This window comes from Desmodus rotundus, chromosome 8 (assembly GCF_022682495.2).
Source record: "Desmodus rotundus isolate HL8 chromosome 8, HLdesRot8A.1, whole genome shotgun sequence".
NCBI lineage: Eukaryota > Metazoa > Chordata > Mammalia > Chiroptera > Phyllostomidae > Desmodus > Desmodus rotundus.
The window spans coordinates 114,706,308-114,724,720 of NC_071394.1; the positions used below are offsets into that span (position 1 = coordinate 114,706,308).

The following is an 18,413-nucleotide window of genomic DNA, read 5'->3' on the forward strand; positions in this document are numbered from 1 at the left end:
GCTTCGCCACAAGCACGTTCATTAGTCTAAGTTTATGGGCTTGGTTTTTCCACATGCAATTTCAGGGTGTTGGATCAGATGGTCTCTAAGGTTTCCCCTAATTCCAGACCTCTGTGAGTCTCCTTAGATGTTAAGAAACCATGATATCTCTTGACTGTGAGCTCCTCAAAGGTTAAGGACTGTTTCTTAGTTGTGTGTATATGCCTAGAATTTATTATCTTAGATGCTCTCATGTTAAATTTAATTATACTTTTCTGTTGAAAAAGCTCAAAGAATTTACTAATGTTCTGATTTATGCCAATGATTTCTTGATCTAATTTGGTGTGCAGTATCAAATGATTGAAATTCTCATGAATATTTTCATTATGCATTACTATGATAGACTCTCTTATATTCATTTACATAGATATGATCTTTGAAGAATGATTTTATAATAATACTGAAAGACTTTTTTGATTAAAGGTAGTGCCAGCAGTAATTGGAATTCTGATGGCTTCATTTACAGTTCTAGTTAGCTAAATATTATAGAAGTATAAATCCTACTTAGAGTTGAGAAAATTAGAGCACAGAATATTCAGTATTTTCTCATGCAAATAGTCCTTAACTTGAGGTCCATAAAAATAGTACTGAGAAAAACTACAAGCAATTCATAAAGTTTGAGAAGGCCCAAGGGAAATTATACAATGATATGAAGCAGCCTATGCCACTTTCATGAAAAATCTTATGCGTCCTGATTTTTAAAAAAATATATAACAATTTTTCTATATATCTGTGTAGTGTGGGAACCTTGGTCATTTCATCCTGCTCATCAAAAATATCAGATTATATATGCCTTTGACTACAAAACATAGGCAATGAATTTCATTACTTAGTAAATGCAGTTTGGCAAGTCAAATGCTTGAAACCAAAGGATTCAAGGGAGGTGGTGGTGGTGAGAATACCAAGAGGGTCTTGGCAGAAAATGGGGGCCCACAGTTTGATGCTATATGAGCAGAATGAAATCGAATGGTGGGAAGCCAGTGGTTTTTAAAAATTTCTTTTTGGTGGCAGCTGCAGGGGGAGCTGATGGTCCGAACACTCAGCCGTTCACTGTGGTGACCTTGGGCAACTGACTTCAGCACACTGGCCTTTGGCTACGGATGTGTAAAATGTGAGGGCTGGAGAAAGTGACTCTCGGCTCACTGTCAGCATCGGGGCAGGAATGCATCTGCACTCCACCGCGTTGGGAGCTGGACTTCCACACTCGTATCCCTTCTACAGCACAGCCAAATTTTACAGCAAGAGCGTGTTCTCATGGCCAAGACTGGAGACAAAAGCCAAGATGGATAAAACATGAGCCTGGGACTTTCCATTTGGGGGTGTGGCAGGGGGTGGTGGCATAGAAAAATAACTTTTGGCTCACTGCAAGCAAAATAACATCACATATTCATTAGAAATGATGTTTCTCTCTCTCCCTCTCTCTCTTCCTCTCTCTCTAAAAAGCCATGGGCAAAACGTCCTCAGTTGAGGATAAAAAAAAAAAAAACACCCAACTATCCCCCCAAATCCAAAGTTGGAGAGTATGTGATGAAATGGACACTGCTGATGGGGGTCTCTCAATTGGTCCAATTCTCTGGGTGCAATTTTGCAAAAGAAAAGGTTTTAAGGATGTTCAGTCCCTCTGCCCTAGCATTTCCTTCTACTTAGTAGAATTTGGTCCTGAGGAAATAATCAGAGGAGCAACATTGTGTACAATGCAGTTCATTACAAGATTACTTGTATAACATGAAGGCCTGGCAATTAGGGACTGTATCACTGTATGATGGATGACTAAGTGGCCATCCTATTTTAGTATTTAGTGACAATGAGAAATGTTAACAAAATGTACACTCTTGACATTAGTTATACTTGGGTGTGCCATTATTTTGCTGTCAACAACTTTCTGATCCCATGAAAAGACATTCTACTTAGGCTGTAGTATATAAGCACAACAGTGATCCCTGCCCCTTCCCCTTCCTTCCTTCTGTCCGTCCTTCCTTCCTTCCTTCCTTCCTTCCTTCCTTCCTTCCTTCCTTCCTTCTGTTCTTCCTTCCTCCCTTCCTTCTTGATATTAGAGAGAGAAAGGAATTGGGGTGGGGAGAGAAAGAGAGAGAGAAAAAGGAAGACAGACAGAGAGAAAGAGAAACATCAGTTGCTTGTTCCACTTAATTAGTGCATTCATTGGTTGATCCCTGTATGTGCCCTGCTCAGGGATGGAACCCACAATCCTGTAGCATTGTGACGACAACCTGAGCTCCCCGGACAGGGCTTGTGATTCTCTTTCTGAAGGAACGACATGGTCGTTAAGGAGCAGTTGAAGCGCCCAAGGAACACTTGTGGAGCCACCTTTGAAAAATGACATGGGCTTTACAATAAAGTACTGAGTTTTCCCAAATTAAATGTTTTGTTTGACTGAAAATTTTGCCCAGTAGAATAGTCTCAAAGCAACACTGCATTGCTCCAGGCCCCCTTTTCTCCACACCCAGCCATGGGTGTGCTCATGTCTTACTTTATGGAAATGTGATTTATACATCTTCAAATGCTAAGTATAGATAATCTAGTCTTAAAAGCGAAAGAGAAACTAGAGATTAATTAGTCTCACTTTTCTCACTTAGTTGATAAGAATTCAAGATCTAGACAGCTTAGGTAACTTGCTTAGTTACATGAAAAATATTTAACCTCAAGAATTATGGGAACTGTTAAGTTAAAAAAAGCCTATGTCATTCTTCACGTTGTTAAACAAAAACCCCACCCGAACAAGCAAACAAGCGAGCAGACACCGAGGATGACCGTGAACACGCTTGGGCAACAACTGAGAAAGCACCCGTCTCACCCTCGCAGACACCCCTCCCCTGCACCTGGGAGGCACTCACCAGTGATGCCTTGAGAAAGTAAAAGCAAAAGACAACTCTGCAACAGGACTCACTTTCTATCATAAAGTAAGTTCGCGAAGCCCGGCTCAGTGCCAACACAGCAGATCCTTGTGTGTGGCCTTTCAGGCACATTCAGAGGGTCTGAGTTCTCAGTTTCCTTTTCAGCCAAGGCCAGAAAGGCCTCTAACTTCACTATTTAACGTTTTAGGTATTCATAGCTTAGCGCAAACTCCTTTGTGCTGTGAATCGTGGCTTTATGCAAAGTCGAGCTCATTATAATGCCATAAATGTTAGTAGAATTCCCCTCAGATCATCTAGGAAGCAGCATTTAATTCTGGATGAATAAAATATATTAAGGTGCTTTCTTACATTCTTCTTTATAAATCAGTATTTTTCAGTGAGTTATTTCATACAGTCCTAATTTCAAATTAGGTGAAGTAAATCAATGAGACAATTTTGGCACAATCCAACTCCATCGTAGCTGAAGTTAAATAACCCTAGGAAATAAACAATTTTCCACTTGAGTTAATATAAAGCATATAACTTTAATAAGCATTGTGTCTGAGGTGGCTCTTTATGTGAAAATGATGGTTTGCTTGGTCTCAGGAAAATAGATTGTGTTCTTTTTCCCTGTTCATTTAAAACAATGGTTTCCTTTTCATAAAGGTTAATTGATTTTCTATATTGCATAATAATAATATTACCTGTTATGTGTTTCAAAGGAGAAACTATGCATATTTACCCTTTAAATTATGCTCCTAAAGCAAGCACTTAGTTCTGATGTCTTACAACTTTATTATGGTCTCTCTTTAGGTTTCTTAAAATAAACATGTAGTCCAAGACCAGAGCAAAAGGGAGAAGGAGAAAGGGCACTTTTACTTCATCCACAAAGAATCTAAAGTGATGATTTTCTCAGCTGAGTCCGTTAACATATACTGAGCACATACGTGTATGGCATAGATTCCTTTTGAAAATAAAACTACTGTTAGTTTCTACTCTATGAAGCAAATGCTGGGAAGCAAGAGCTGCCTACTGCCCTGGGAGGCTGCTGAGGTTCCAGCCCAGCCTGCAAGGAAAGCATCAGGCTTTCACTCAATTTGCTGAAAGCTGGCCTGGTCCAGGATTGTTCTGCAGTGGGCCCAGAGTCTAGCCCAGTCCTGGACATCAGTTGACTTGGTCTGGGGGTTCTGCTCAATAGCAAGATGGTCTGGACTATCACAGACTCTAGAATAGGGTCCACAAACAATAGTTCTTGGGCCAAAGCTGGCTTGCTACCGTATTGTAAATAAAGTTTTACTGAAACACACAGCCAAGCCCATTTGCTTATTTATACATAGTCCGTGGCTTTTCATGCTACAACAGCCGAGTCGAGTAGCATGTGAAGCCAGAGGTATTTATTACTTAGCCCCTGCTCTATAAGAATCTGGGGTGGATGTTCAGCACTATATCTAGAACCAACCTCAGAGCAAGAAAAATCCATTGGATCGCCCACTTTTATGCCAAGTTTTACCATGTTCATACGTCTCAGGAGGGTACGTTTTTTGAGGCTGTAACTTTGAAGGCTTAATCAGGGAGGCAATTTATCATGAGCTACTGTTGTGTAGCTCACACTGTCCCTTGTCAGAGGGGCCACTTTCCCTTGGTTTTCAGCACTGCTGTCTGGCATCCGTGTGCTCACACACACCTGGGGCTGCAAAGCCTTGCCGCCCATCCTGGTTGAGAGGCCTGCTCAGAGCAGCGTTAACATGGAGGCTTAGCTAAGCTTGCTCTGTAGGAATTTTCCATGGACTGAGCAGGTTTATGACATAGAAAAGTGTGAAATTGAAGTGGGGGAGAATATTGGCCAGGTTGGCGGTGGAATGGAAACGGGGGTGGGTCCATTTTGGTGGCTGTTAGTGAGAATTAAGATGAGAGGATGATTCTGAGACCCTCCCTCCCTGAGGGCGTGCAGCACGATCTGGCTCACCCAGGCGCTGGATCGTTTTGCTGCGCCAGGAACTCAAGCGTAAATGGGTAGAGAGGCGGGGCAGTGATGCGGGGAGATGTAACAGTGTGGCCATTACAGAAGGCTTGTAAACTTCTAGAAGGCAGAGAGGCAACTTTCAGTTGCTCCGGTTTTTCAGTTCTACAGGGGAATGAGTTGTGGAAGGAATTGCTCTGGACATTTGTTTGCCACTCGGTAGGGAGATGACATAAATGGATTCTCTGAAGTGAGGGTGTGCCATGCCATGCCAAGTCTATGGGTACCTGCCCTCCTGCGTGGCGATTAAAAGGACCGTCATGGGCTTGGTGCTGGGCTGGGAGGTGGAGAGCAGAGGCCGTCAACGGACAGTCCACGGCTTGATTCTAGTCAGCAGACGTCTTGACTGGCCCGTGGGGTTTTGATATGTTTATACATTTATGGCTGACATTTATAATTGGGGGTGTTTTCTGTAAGACCTGGATTTCTTTCAAAAGTTCAAAATCTGCAACCACACTGGGCTTCACCTCTGCTAGTCGTCAGTGATGGCCTAGAGCAGAGGAAGGGCTCCTTTGCAGAGAGGAGAGTTTGTCTGTACACTCAGTCTGGCTCAGGCAGGGGTGCATCGGCCCGGCCCGGGCCTTTCTGTTCATGCCTCCTGCTCCGCGCGCTGCACAAAGAGGTCACGCTCCTGCAACCCTGCGCTCCTCGGGAGTCTTTCTGTTGCTCCTTGGGCCCTTGCTAAGAGTTTCTAGCTCACTTTACCTTATGTGATCGAATCGTACTCCATTCTGACAAAACTGCTGAATGGACTAACCAGCCCACTTTGGGAAAGATGCCTGGACGCCGGCCCACAGCTTGTGGAGCCATTATGTTGGTCTGAGCGAAGGCAAAGAGTGAATGGGTTTAGTGTGTAAGGGGGGTCCTGCAACGGCTAACACCTAGCCTTTGACAGTGAATTATCGTGTCCTCCCCCCTCATGTCGGCGGTGATGACACATCACCAGTTTCTGAATCCGAAAGCTCATGTGGAGGGATGTATGCCCAGGATGCGTTTACCATGAATGACACCTGTTGGTTTGGAAATCATTGTTGCGAAGACTCTCAGGTTGGCCTTCTAGACACCTTACGTTTCTCTTTTAGTGGAACCAAAATGGAGACACACAAAGAAAATGTAAAAAGTACAGATACCTGTCATACTGTTGGGAGTCATAGGTTAACAATCATTCTGGACCCTTTCTGTCACTGACATCTCCTACAGAGAAAAAGACAAGAAAAAACACCACAGGTTATAACCTGCATTTCCCACCATGTTTTTTCCCAAACAATACCACGTGCATTAATCAGCAATTTGAGATTCTTGAGTCCGAACTGTGGAAGTTGAAGCATAGGGGCTATGGGATGGGTGTAAGTCTACGAGATCTCAGGGTTCCTTCTAGAAACAGGTTTTTTAAAATAATGTTTTATTCAAGATCACATGTCTGTTTGCAAGTTTTAAAGAAAGCTACCAGCACACTGACTTGGCGTTTTTCCCCGGAGTCACTGTGATGTCTGTATTTGCATCTTCAATCTGGGTCCTTGCCTTGCCTGGGAGCGTGTTAGAAAACTTGGGTCCCATCTCACACCTACTCCATCAGCCCTGCCTTTGGAAAGGATGCACAGGTGACTGCTGTGTGCTTTAGTCTTAGACACACTGCTCTAGACAACGGAAATCTGCATTCTCATTGTCCCACTTGTGACTTTCTGTCCCATTAGCGCCAAACTCCTTCCCCTCCCCACTACATTGCTGAGATCTGAGAGCAGACGGAAGACTGGGCCTCAGATTGGGGGTGGAGGCACAGTGGGCATCAGTGACCAGAGGTGTCCCTCTCGATGGAGGGAAACATGTTGAAGAACATGCACAGGTGGATGAACCAGATAGCTGATGAACGCGGGTCACAGTCCTCCAGGATATAGCTGGGGACAGATCAGAATTAGATTTCTTTTTCTAGAAGGGGCTTCTGCCTGCAGTGGTAGATAGTGGCAGCAGAGGAGTAGTACCGAAGCCCCGAGGCACGGGCTTGAGGTTCTCTGCTATCACATACTAGCTGTGGGATCACAAGTCATTTCAAAGCTCTGGAAGCTGTTCGTCTGCAAAAGGGGGAAAATAATACTCGCTCTACTTACTTCACAAGGCTGACATTTCTGAGGTTTAAAGACAATTTGAGTGAGAGTGCTGGGAAAACCATAATGTACTCTGCACATGGAGCCATGGGATTAGGAGGAAATACTTACATAACGGGTTGGAGAAGAGGAAGTATGTGGAAGAGGAGGTATATACATGATGTTTACAATTTGGATTTACGTATGGCTGCTCATTCCTTCTCCACATTTCATACTGCAGCCCTGAGTTCATACCTGGGTCATAGTTCTTGTTGTACTTGTGGTCATCCCATGTTTACATGGCCACCTTTCACTAGACTGTAGTCTCTTTGTGGCAGGGACTGCCTTTGCCATTTTTGTATCTCCTACATTGAGTAGTAGATACATTGTATGTATCTGATACATAATAGGCACTCAACAAATACATGCGGAATGAACAAAATAAAATCAATGAAAGCTGACATGGGATGGTATAAGCAACCTGAACCAGCACCTGGTAGAAGAGATAAATACTAACTACTAGGAAAGTGCGTTCCTATTACTGATCTATGTTTCAGGGGTCACCAGCCATGAGCTCTCTGCTCCGTCCTCACTCACCTGTTCAGCTGGGTTTGAGTGAGAGGGACCAGGCTCTGCGATACCCAGAGGTGAGAGCTCAGATCATACTTATATTGTTGAGTGTTCAGACTCTTGCCCTTCTTAGAAACTCAGCTGCCATTAACCTCCCCCTCCCACCCCACAGCAGGGGCCACGTTTTCCTATGACATTGCTCCCGAATGTTCTGGAGAGGAAGAGAACTTGGCTCAAGCTGGGCCAGCCTAGTGCTCAAAGTGCTCCACCTTTGGCCCAATTGGATGTTTGGAGTGAGGAAAAAGAGAGAAGGAGCTGGGGAGGGAGAAGAAGAGAGGGAGGGGAAAAATCATTTCATCCCAAGCCTCTCTCAGCCACATGGAAAATGCCCACCTGAAAGCAAGAAAGAGGAGGGCTCTGACGTTCACAGGGAGCCCCAGCTTTCAGTTCTCCCCGAGGCCTGGCTGTGCCCCTTTGCCCTTCCAAAGGTTTGGCTCCTCAACCCCTCCTGAGCAAAACAACCTCCATTGTTACCTCCGCTGGCTCCACTCAGGTTTCTGCCACTTGCAACCAGACAAATCTTGAGTGATGCATTGACATTAAAATACAATGCGAATACAAATGTGTCAGAACACTTTTGTGGTTTTTTGGCACTATGAAGGTAGAGTGATAAAATTCTAGTTACGTTCTTGCTGTACCATGAATTCAAAGTATTTTTGTTTACAAAATGTCGATGAAATAGGCATATGAGCTATAGAAAGGAATTACGTGTGAGGCAGAAGGAATCCAGGGACAGGAAAAAGAATCTTATTGAGGCTCTAAAAAACATTATGACCACACAATGTAGTTTCAATTTACCTATTTAGTACTGTTTTCCTTCCCTTATAGTACTGTACAATACTGTTTACTACTCTAGTGCTTCTGCATTACTGTACTCTTACCATTACTATACCATTGTATATTAGTATTACTTTCCTATTATTACCATTAGTATAAAATTATTTATTACTATTACTACAGTACTTTAGTATTTAGTAGCATTTAGTGCTATTTTCCTTCAATGAGTTCTGGAGTTTTAAAATGTAATTCCAGGAAAGCTTCTAACAGTCCCAGAGTAGGCAGGTGTCCAGGGCCTCAGGTCCTGCTGGCCCTATAATACTGGGCATGGCATCTGTGAGTGCTCTGCGCTGAGCAGCGGAAGCAGAGAAGGTCCTTTCCAGAACCATGGCTGGGGCCTGGGGCTCACCTGGTGCTCATGGGGTCAAAGGAGAGAACAAAATCCGAAGAGCTTAGTCCTAAAGAAGGCGGAGTTCTTGTATTTGCCGGGAAGGGCACCAAACACAGCAAAGAGCTTCACTGAGTAGGACAGTGAGGAGGAAGGGTTGGTGGGGATGTGTTAGGAGGGGGAGGGGGACCACGCTAATGAGAGATTGGCAATGAACTCTGCCGAGGAAGGGTGAACCAGCGGTCTGCAGGTGATTGTTAGAACAGGTGGGGAAATCTTCAGCTAGATCCAGTGAGGGTCTGGGTACCAGGCCCTTCAAAGTTGATGGCCCTTTAACAGCTTCAGCGTTTCAGCACCCATGATATTGAGGAGGGGAGTGACATTCAGTTTTGTCTCCTACGCAAGTGCTTCTGAAATGGAGAATATCCCTTTCACACGAGTCATTCATTTGGTTGGTTAGTTGAGAGGCCTTGACTGAGGGCCTAGCTGTTCAGCCATTGCCCTTGGCTTTGTCCAGAGATAGCACTCTAGCCCGTCCACCAGGGGCTTCCAGTCTAACAGGGGGAGAGAATCACAATTAAAAAAACGCCTAAAGGTGTATAGGTTCCCCGTTATGTGTCTCATCAGAGCAGACTGGGGCACAAAAGAAGGAGAGGTCACTTCTTCCTGGGGCTGTCTGGAAAGGCTTCTCAGCAGAGGCGACCTTGGACCTGAAGGCTTTTCTTTTCAGCAGGCCTCTCCCGTGCCGTGATTTAATGCCTTATTCTCACCCCTGCGCTCCCGAGGCACGTGGGCCACTCTGCCGGAGTGAGCCCTGTATAGAAAGACTGGGAAACTCCTTTAAGTCATGCAGCTTTTAAGCAAGGGAGCAATATGATCCAATTTAAGTTTTTAAAGCTTCACAGTGGCTGCTGAGTGAAAGCAGACCAGTCTGGGGGCCTCAGCAGGTCTGGGGGAGAGGCGAAGGTGGCCAGAACTCCCGTGGTGGCAGTGGAGGTGGTGGGATTCAAGTGACATTTAGGAGGTAGAAATACTGAGACAGTGATGAATGTGATAGGAACATTTAATACTGGAATAAACACCAGGGATACAAATAGGTTAAGACCACAGGCTCTCAGGCCTCAAGGGATTTACAATCCATTTTACAAGCTGCCTGAAAAGGCAGAACCTATTGGCAAGGAACAGTTAAAAATACAAGCCACAGATGCCATGGGCCAAGGGGGCGGGGGTTCCGAGAAACACTCAGGGCTGAGCCGTCCTCTGGGATGAAAGGTGTGGCTCACGAGCAAGAAAAGGGACAGCAGCTTGGCACAGGATATATGATTTGGGGTGGGGAGGGGGCAGCAAGTGGGCAAGAATGAAGCTGCAAATGTTATTTGGGGCCAGATGGTGAAGGGTCTTGAAAGGTTTGCTATAAAGTTGGACTTTGTCCTGTGGGAAATGGGGAGCCATGGAAGGTCCTTAAGGGCATGGCCCTATTTGAGAAAGATCTCATTGCCACAGTATGGGGGAGACCCCTCAGGAGGCTAACCCTCTGGGGGCACCCCTGCGTGGGATCATTGCTGTTTTCTTGTCTGCATGTTCGAGGTCGAAAAGCTAGATAGACTAGGGCCAGAGAGACGCCCCTAACTCCGTTTGTAAAGCTGCTGTGCACCGCTGACTGCATGCCCACCCGCAGCCACATGCCGGTGGTGTTCCCCTGTGTTTCCCTTTTCCCAGTAGAAACGATGACATTGAAGGGACAACCACAAAAATCACCCCTTAAAAGTCGTTCGGTGTGGACCTAGTGAGTCATTGTTTACACAATCTGTACACACTAACTAAAATGAACCCTGCACCTCCCCACCCCTGCACGTCTACCTGTGCTTTTCTGAAGAAGGTGTTTGTGGTCTTTTCAAGGTCACCTTCCTTAGTTTGCTGCCCTTGGCTCTCTCAGGAGAAAGGGTACCAGAGCGTTGTGCAGCCTGAGGAGTCAGCATGGAGAGATAGGCAGGGTCTGTGCTTCCTGGGCAGCCCAGGACCAGCAGGCGGGGTCAGACTTCTCTGCTGGGTGCAGTGGGAAACTAGGGCCCTGCTTAAGAGACAGCAGCAAATGACTATTGAATGACAAAGCTATCATTTGCATTTCAGATTTTCAGCAGTCACTCTAAGTGTTTTGCCTTGAGGGAGTGAGATGATGCAAGGAGGATCTGTGGTTGAATTTGAGCTTAATTTGCGGTGGCTGATTATTTTGTTCTTGGCAAAATGATTAATCTTTACTTCCACCTCAGCCATCCCTTTTAATTCAAGCTCAACAATCTCATTATGGGGCTCATTTTTACTCTTCATCTTAACCCGTGTCCCTGCCAAATCATTGCTCCTTTCTCTCCCTCTTTTCTTCTCTTTTTTTTCCTTTTCTCTTTTAGGCAAAGTCACCATGGCATGGGAGGACTGGGGGCCCAGCCACTGACCGATAGAACGACACAGGGAATGTTAACAGCCAGGAGCTGCATTCCCAGACCAGGTATAAGGTCATTCACTATGAAGAGCACGCATGAATTAAATAGGGTAAGTGCACTTGACATCACATGGCAGAACCCTCCCCCCTCATGCACAGGGTTCTGGGGCTATGGTCTGAACAAATTCCTGTTTCTGCTTTGAGAACTAGGTCAGCAATGGGGGGAGTGGGGCTCTTGGGGTCAGAGTAGGCTTTCAAACAAGCAAATGAGCCCCCCGTGAATCTAAAACGATCTGCTACATCTCATTTATTGTCACACTGATGAAACTTGGAATGATTTCTAGCCACATAATACAGTGATAGAAAAGTCGAGAAAAAAACCCAGCCAGTAAAAGTTTTATGAGGCCAACTCTAAAAGAATCAACTTGGCTGCCTGCTCCGTTCATAGCATGTTTTCCTCGCAGCTACCTTTCTCTACAGGTGGACTATCATCTCTGAATGCTTCTAAGAAATGGAAGCTAGGCTCTTAAGAGGGAGCAGATGGGTGGTTTGAGGAGCTGTGTAACGCAGCAGGAGAAACAACTACAGCAGATGCCCTGCTGGCCAAAGCAAGCGGTTAAAACTGACTCTACTGACACCTGGTGGAGAGCAGGGTAGCTTCCCGTGCCAAGGAAAATAGTGTGTGCTTGTGTGTGTGTGTGTCGCGGGGGCTGCTGGGAACACATTCATCATGTCAGGGGAGTGAAATAACCCCCTCGGACTGAGGGTATCACACAGACCCACCAGCTGCCGGAACATGGAATTGCGGTTAGGTGACTCACTGAAATATGTGCATGAAAAACAACAAACAAGAACAGGAAAATAAAACATTAGAAGTAAAGCAAATAATGGAGTATCGATTTCTTAGAAGTGTTGGGTGATGAATAAGACAACAACAACAAACAAGAACCCACTCCCGTCCCCACCCCAGGACGGATTCATGAGAAGAGACTCCAGCACTTGACCACCTGACTGGGCTACCTCCACTCCGGGGCGCTGGCCTGGCCCAGACTGAGCTAATGCTTTGCTGCCTCTGGAATCCATGGTGAGCTGCTTGCAGATTTTGAACTCTGGGATAAAGAGAAGAATCTTCCTAAGGAGGTGTTAGCAACATTGCTTTGCCCCTAAAATTCCTTGAAGATAAAATAAAATTCTCCTGATAAATAAAGTTATAGTTGTTTATGCCAAGTGCTGGGTGGGCGAGGGGGACTACGCAGCAAAGCTCCTACAGAAATATGCTGAATAAACTTTACATAGTGTTACCCCTCTGTTGGCTTCTTGTTTGAACTGCTTGATGAAGGTCCCTTGGGTTAACATTATTGGCACGTTTCTATGGTTTTCTGAGAGGTGTCCCATACCTACTGCAGCACCCACAGCCCAGAGCTTGTCTTTCAGTGGCCTGTTTTAGAGGTGACTTTCAGGAATGCACCAGAGCCATTATTACCTCAGATTTGTAAGATGTAATCCTTTGGGTCATAAGAAAGAAAGGGCTGGGGCACCAAATGAGAATTTAGGTTGTTATTTAAAAACAAAAAAATCAAAGGAACCACAGGTAAAGGATGAGCTAGGGAATTGGCCTGGGTGGATCTAGGTAGGAAGGTTAAGAAAGAAAAGAAGGCCCTGAAAGTTTCATGTATAACTCATGTTCTAATTTTCTTGTCATTTTCCCCCCTGAAATTTAAGTTAAATGTAGAATGTATATTTCCTTAAATATTCTGGCTCATCTGTAGGATTCTGACCAGAAGGCATACAGTGAAAATGTACCTCCTTCTGGGGTCACTGATTCTAGAATGTGGAGATTCCCAGCTTTCTCAGGTCATGGCACCCTTTGCGTTTCAGTCATTTTTTTTTTCACAGTGACCCCAGGTCAAAAGAAACACTTAAATATTCTACTTATTAAGTGATTAGGCCCAAACAGCCAAATAGTATTTGTGTGGCGTCCAGCAGTCATTGCTGTGTCTCCCTCAAAAATTAAAGACGTTCCACTGTGTTCCTTTGGGTTTGCTGTGACGCTCCCAGAGTGCCTTGGTACAGAGTTTGGGAACCGTGGCTGAGACGGTTTTGGGAATCCGTGAAAAGTACAAGGGTGTGGTTTATATCATCTCACTTCACCCCTCACTCTTCGTGAGGCCATGGCCACCTAATTTGACCTCTCCCCTTCACCCAGCGAGGTGGGTCAGCCTGGCTTACTACTGTGGAGCAGAGAATAAGAGAATGAGACACAGAGAGGCTTTTGCAGGATAGAAGCCAGTCTTGGGAATAAATAAGGCTTGACCATCATTCAGAAGTTCTTCCTGGGCCCCTACTGTATTGGAGGGTTGTGATGAAGTCTCTAACAAGTGTAAGAATAAAGCCCTTGCATCGCCTAAGAAGGGAGATGCAATAAACCCCATTATCACTGGGAATTATGGGATTGCCAAATGTAGTCGAGAAGTTGGTCTGATACTAATATCTTAGGTGAAAATCTGATAAGTAAGCAAGAAATATTTAATACTCCTTAACACTTACGTGAGTAGACCCACAAATGACAGGTTGCCTGCCTTTCCGTCCTGCTCTGCTTCTGACATATAAGCAGCAGTGAAGCTACACAACCTAAACTAGTGGTTCTTAAACTGGGGCACGAACCTGGAGGGCTTGAGAAAGCAGGCTGCTGGGCTTCACCCCTGGAAATTCTCACTCAGCCAGCCTGGGGGAGGGGTGGGTGGGCCTGGGAACGAGTTCCCAGGTGATCTGGCTATACTCCCCAGGAATGACACATTGGGACGCGCAGCCTGAAGAATTTGGGAACATGTTTGGAACTGAGGTGCCTTCTTGGTAGGCTACACCTGCTGCTGGACAGGCATCCCCACTTCTTTCCAAGGCACAGTCAGCCTCGTCTAAACATTACTGATGAGAAGGTGCGCCAAGGCATCAGCCTCTGTCGGCGAACAGTTTACCTTCTTGGAAGGCCAGCTGCATTTTAAGCGGGCTTCCTTGAATTTGAGACACAAGTCTTGTAGTAATAAAGTGATGGGACGCGTTATGTGCAGGAGTTTTACATTTTCAGAGAGGTTGGCTTTGCACTCTGCTAACTTAGGAGTTTGGGGTGCAATCATGAGGGCTGAAGAAAAAGTGGTTCTTAAATCACAGCAGGGGGTTCCTGCCAGAATCGGCAGAGCAGACTGGCTCCCCATCTCTAGAGCAGGGCCCAGGCACGTGCGTCTAGAAAAGGCCTCCCAGCGGATTCCATGGAGGACTTTAGAATGAGCATGAGTGTGGGGACAGGTCGCCCTACTGTCACTCTCCTGCCTGCTGCCATGGGTCCACGTGCATGCTCACTGGCTCAGATTCACTGCTCTGTTATGTACAGTTTGGCTTCTACAGGCCTGCAGAGAAGCTTCCTCCCCTGCCTCTTCCTTGGCTGGTGGCAAAATCATGGCCAGTGTGGTTTATTCAAAGCAAATTGCTCATTAAAAAACCACTAGCTACGCACTGGAGAACACATGTAAAAAGTGGCATCTTTATAGTACCAACAGGTCAACTGCACCTTACCAGTGGACTTCTGTGCTCAACTCACACTCGCCCTCCTCTCTTGCCCCATGTCCTTACTTCCTTAGAGCAGGGTTCTCAAAGTGTGGTCCTCAGAGCAGCAGCATAAGCATCACCTGGGAGCTCTTTAGAAATGCAGGTGCTTGGGCTCAGCCCAGACCCACCGAATCAGAAGCTCTGTGGGTGGGGCACGTCAGTCTGTGTTTTAACAGGCCCTCCGGGTGCTGATTCTGATGTGTGCCGGAATTGGACAACCAGTGATTCACAGTGTCTCTGCACTTCCCTGCTCATTGCCACAGATGAGAAAGTCTTCCAAAGGGAGGGACCACTCCTTTCCTCTCCCTACCAGCTGGCCCAGTGATTAGCACACAGCAGGTACTCAAGAGCATGTGTTAGTTACAAAGCAAAGGCGGCTCTATTCCTGGATCACGAGAGGTTGCCCACAGGGCGTCTAAATCATCTCCCTTCTTATGGGTTGTACTTTCCATATTTACACATCAGCTTTCCCTAAAACCTCTCCAAGTTTTGTACATTCCTTTGAGCCCAAGAAGTCAAAAACAAGATGCAATGTTACAGCCAGTGTCTGCTTCCCGCGGCAGGGAAGGGCTTTTCTGCATGATTCTTTTCTTGTAGGCATTAAAAAACACTTTGATATTTTCCTTGGTTTGCATGTATTTACCCAAACTTATATTCCTTATTTCATCCCCCTGAACATGTTCCCAGCATCCTCCCAGCATCATAATTACGTTGTGAACAATAGAATGGGATTGCTGATTCACGTTCGGCTCACGGCTCCAGGCATCTTTCTTTCTGCTGTACTTGTACCCATGCAACACAATGATGTTCTATTCATCCCTCTGAATTAGAACTGCCAGCAGCTCAGATATGCAACTGAAGGGTCCCCCTCCCCTTGGTTTATTTAAAGCCTCCCCACAAATAACATATTTTGAAATACTATATGGCGTTCACTTTGAGCCATTTCACTCAGGCAAGGACGGTTAGACCTTATCTTTTTATCTGCAGACCCTCGCATGACGCCTGTTGCACTGTAACTATAATTCTCAAAAAATACTTGTTTGAATAAATCACATACCCACTTCCAGCCTTATCCTTTTATTCTGTTCTGATCTATTACAACCAGCCCTCTGTCTGGTACAGGGAGAAAGCCTGGCTCCCCCATTCAGAGGCTCACGTTTGGATCCAGCAAATGAATGGGGTTGAGCTCCTCCAGGTGGGCTCCATCCAGCCCCATCCTGGCAGGAATGTTGTCTGCAGTGCCAACTCTGGCCTTGCCATCGCAGTGAGATCTCTGGTCGCCTCAGAACGCCTTGCCAATAAGCTTTGCCAATAAGCAGCCGGGGCCAGCTGTAGGTTTCTGTTTCCCAGCCACAAAGTCAAACCTGTGGGACTGCTGAGTGCTCCTAAAGCGCATGGTCAACCTGAGCTGTACATGCAAATTGCCTGGGCAGCTTTGCAAAGTCTCAGTGCCCAGGCTGCACCCCAAACCAATTAGTGTTTTCTAGCTCTGGCCTCGGTTTTGTAAAGATGCCCAGGTGACTCAGATATGCAGCCAAGGCTGAGAACCACTGCCCTACAGTGGCCTCTGAGATGGTATCCAGGCCATCTCTCTGTTCTGCTCCGGCTCCCTTCTGATCTCTTCTCACATGGCAGGCAGAGTGGTCTTCTGAGAACAGAATTTAGTGCATAGCAGCTGCGGTTCAAAACCTCGCTGTTGCTCCCACGATCTGCTCCATTGGAGACTTTGTCTCCATCTCCTCCTTCTCACCCCATTTCTACTACGCCCACCTCCTGCTATTCCTCCACCATGTCATCCCTGCCCTCACCAGAGGGCTTTGCAATGCAATTGTCCCGGAAATGCTTGTCCCACAGACACCTACTCACGAGGCTTGGAAACCTTAACTCCTCTGGGATGCCCATTTTGACCACCCCAGGCCCTGCCAGACCTGCCTGTCTGGGTGTACTTCCTAATGCCCCTTATCCTGCTCCACACTTCCTTGTCCCCACAGTGCGTAGCATCTTTTTACCCACCAGTTTGCTTCTGGTTTTGTGGTTGTTGCTCATTGCTTTGCCTCTCTCTGCTAGGAGGGCAGTTCCGTGAGACCAGGGATCTTGGTTTGCTCACTGACTACCCCAAATGCTCAGCCCGTGTGTGGCACACAGCAGCCTTCAGTAAGTACTTGTTAAGTGAATACCGATGGTCCCCTCTGCAGATGGGGGTGAAAGCCAGGGGCTGAATGGAGGAGGGAAAGCTCAGTACCTGCATGAAGAACATATATTTTCTCAAAAAATGATGGATTTTGAGGGAATACTGATCATTTGATTCTAAGTATAAGTCAAGAGATGGGATTGACAAGCCATGTCTAGGTTACAGAGACAAAGTGAATGAGTGGTTATCAAGGGCTGGGAAGTAGGGGTGAGGGTGGGTGGGGATATGTAGGGGCATGGGTGACTGCTAATGGGTATAGGAGTTCTTTCTGGGGTGATGAAAATATCTTAAAATGAGATTATAGTGATGGCTGTGTAACTCTGTACATAAAACAAATCCACTGAATTGTGCACTTCAATGGGGGAACTTTGTTATGTAATGATGTCTCAGTAAAACTGTTGAAAATGCACACTTCAGCTTGAACATCATACAGAGTGTTCAATCTGAAGCTGAAAAAGAGACATAGGCGATTAATATTTCTCATCAGGCATGAGTGTTCCTGGGTTTTCTCTGGCCGGCCTGGGTATGGAATTGGAGGTAGGAGAGACTTCCTTAGCCCTTATTTGCTGCCAGAAGCATCTATGAGTCAATAAAGAAATGTAACTTAAAATTTATGATCAAGGCTTAACTCAAGAGTAATTTATTTGGATTACGTGGCTTTCTCTTGATAATTTCCACACTTCCCCAAATTCTGGCCGTTTTTAGGACTAGCAGTTTTGGAAAGAAAGCAGTCACTTTGTATGAGGCCAACCTTCATATAGATTTGACCCTTCTGAACTTAAAATGTCAGGAGAAACTCCAGCTATGCTTATATAACCATCTACTGAGGGCCGACTGCCCCACCCTTCACAGAATTCAACGTGGCTGCAGGGGGGAACTGAGACGCTGATTGACCAGCTGATTGACCAGCCGCCCTGTGAACCTTCCTCAACTTTCTGACGTTGTGATCATCTAGAAACAAGTATGGAACATAATGGATGGCAACAGCTGAGTGAGGACCCCTCCCCTCCCCCAGGAGCTCCACGGCACACCCTGGAAGGCTGGGAAGTTCGAAAACTTTCCGTCTGCTCTTCTGCCTGTTTCTCTGCTCACAACCTTGCCCCATGCTTGCTTGAGCACAGAGGGTTTGGTTGAATGAAGGTCACGTGGCTACCCAGAGTCCTGGCTTCAACATGCTCACTTAGGGAGTCCCTAAGATGTGAGCAGTGCTGTGATGTAGCAAGACTCTTGGGGTCTGTTGCTCTGTCTCCAGAAAACTGCGAGGTGGACACAGGCACCATGCCATCAAAAACCCAGACCATTTGAAGGAAGTAACACGCAGAGTTGTTTCCTGTTCATGGATGAAACAGAGGGTTAGCAGGACAGGGAAATTCGCCCTTTGTTCCCTCGCTGGTG

At 46.0% G+C, this 18,413-nt stretch overlaps 1 protein-coding gene across 13 annotated transcripts in view; it reads right to left on the reverse strand.

Moving 5' to 3' along the window:
- The window catches only part of THRB (thyroid hormone receptor beta), a 330,035-nt gene that overhangs the window by 88,671 nt on the left and 222,951 nt on the right, over positions 1 to 18,413 (reverse strand). For 10 of the 13 annotated variants that reach the window (XM_024565711.4, XM_053930447.2, XM_053930439.2 and 7 more), the window contains one exon: positions 6,042 to 6,105. The exons of the other annotated variants lie outside the window; for them this stretch is intronic. In XM_024565711.4, coding sequence (XP_024421479.1) covers positions 6,042 to 6,063 — 22 coding nt within the window. In that variant the 5' untranslated portion in view covers positions 6,064 to 6,105. The remainder of the gene's footprint in view (positions 1 to 6,041; positions 6,106 to 18,413) is intronic. 13 annotated transcript variants of the gene reach the window in all.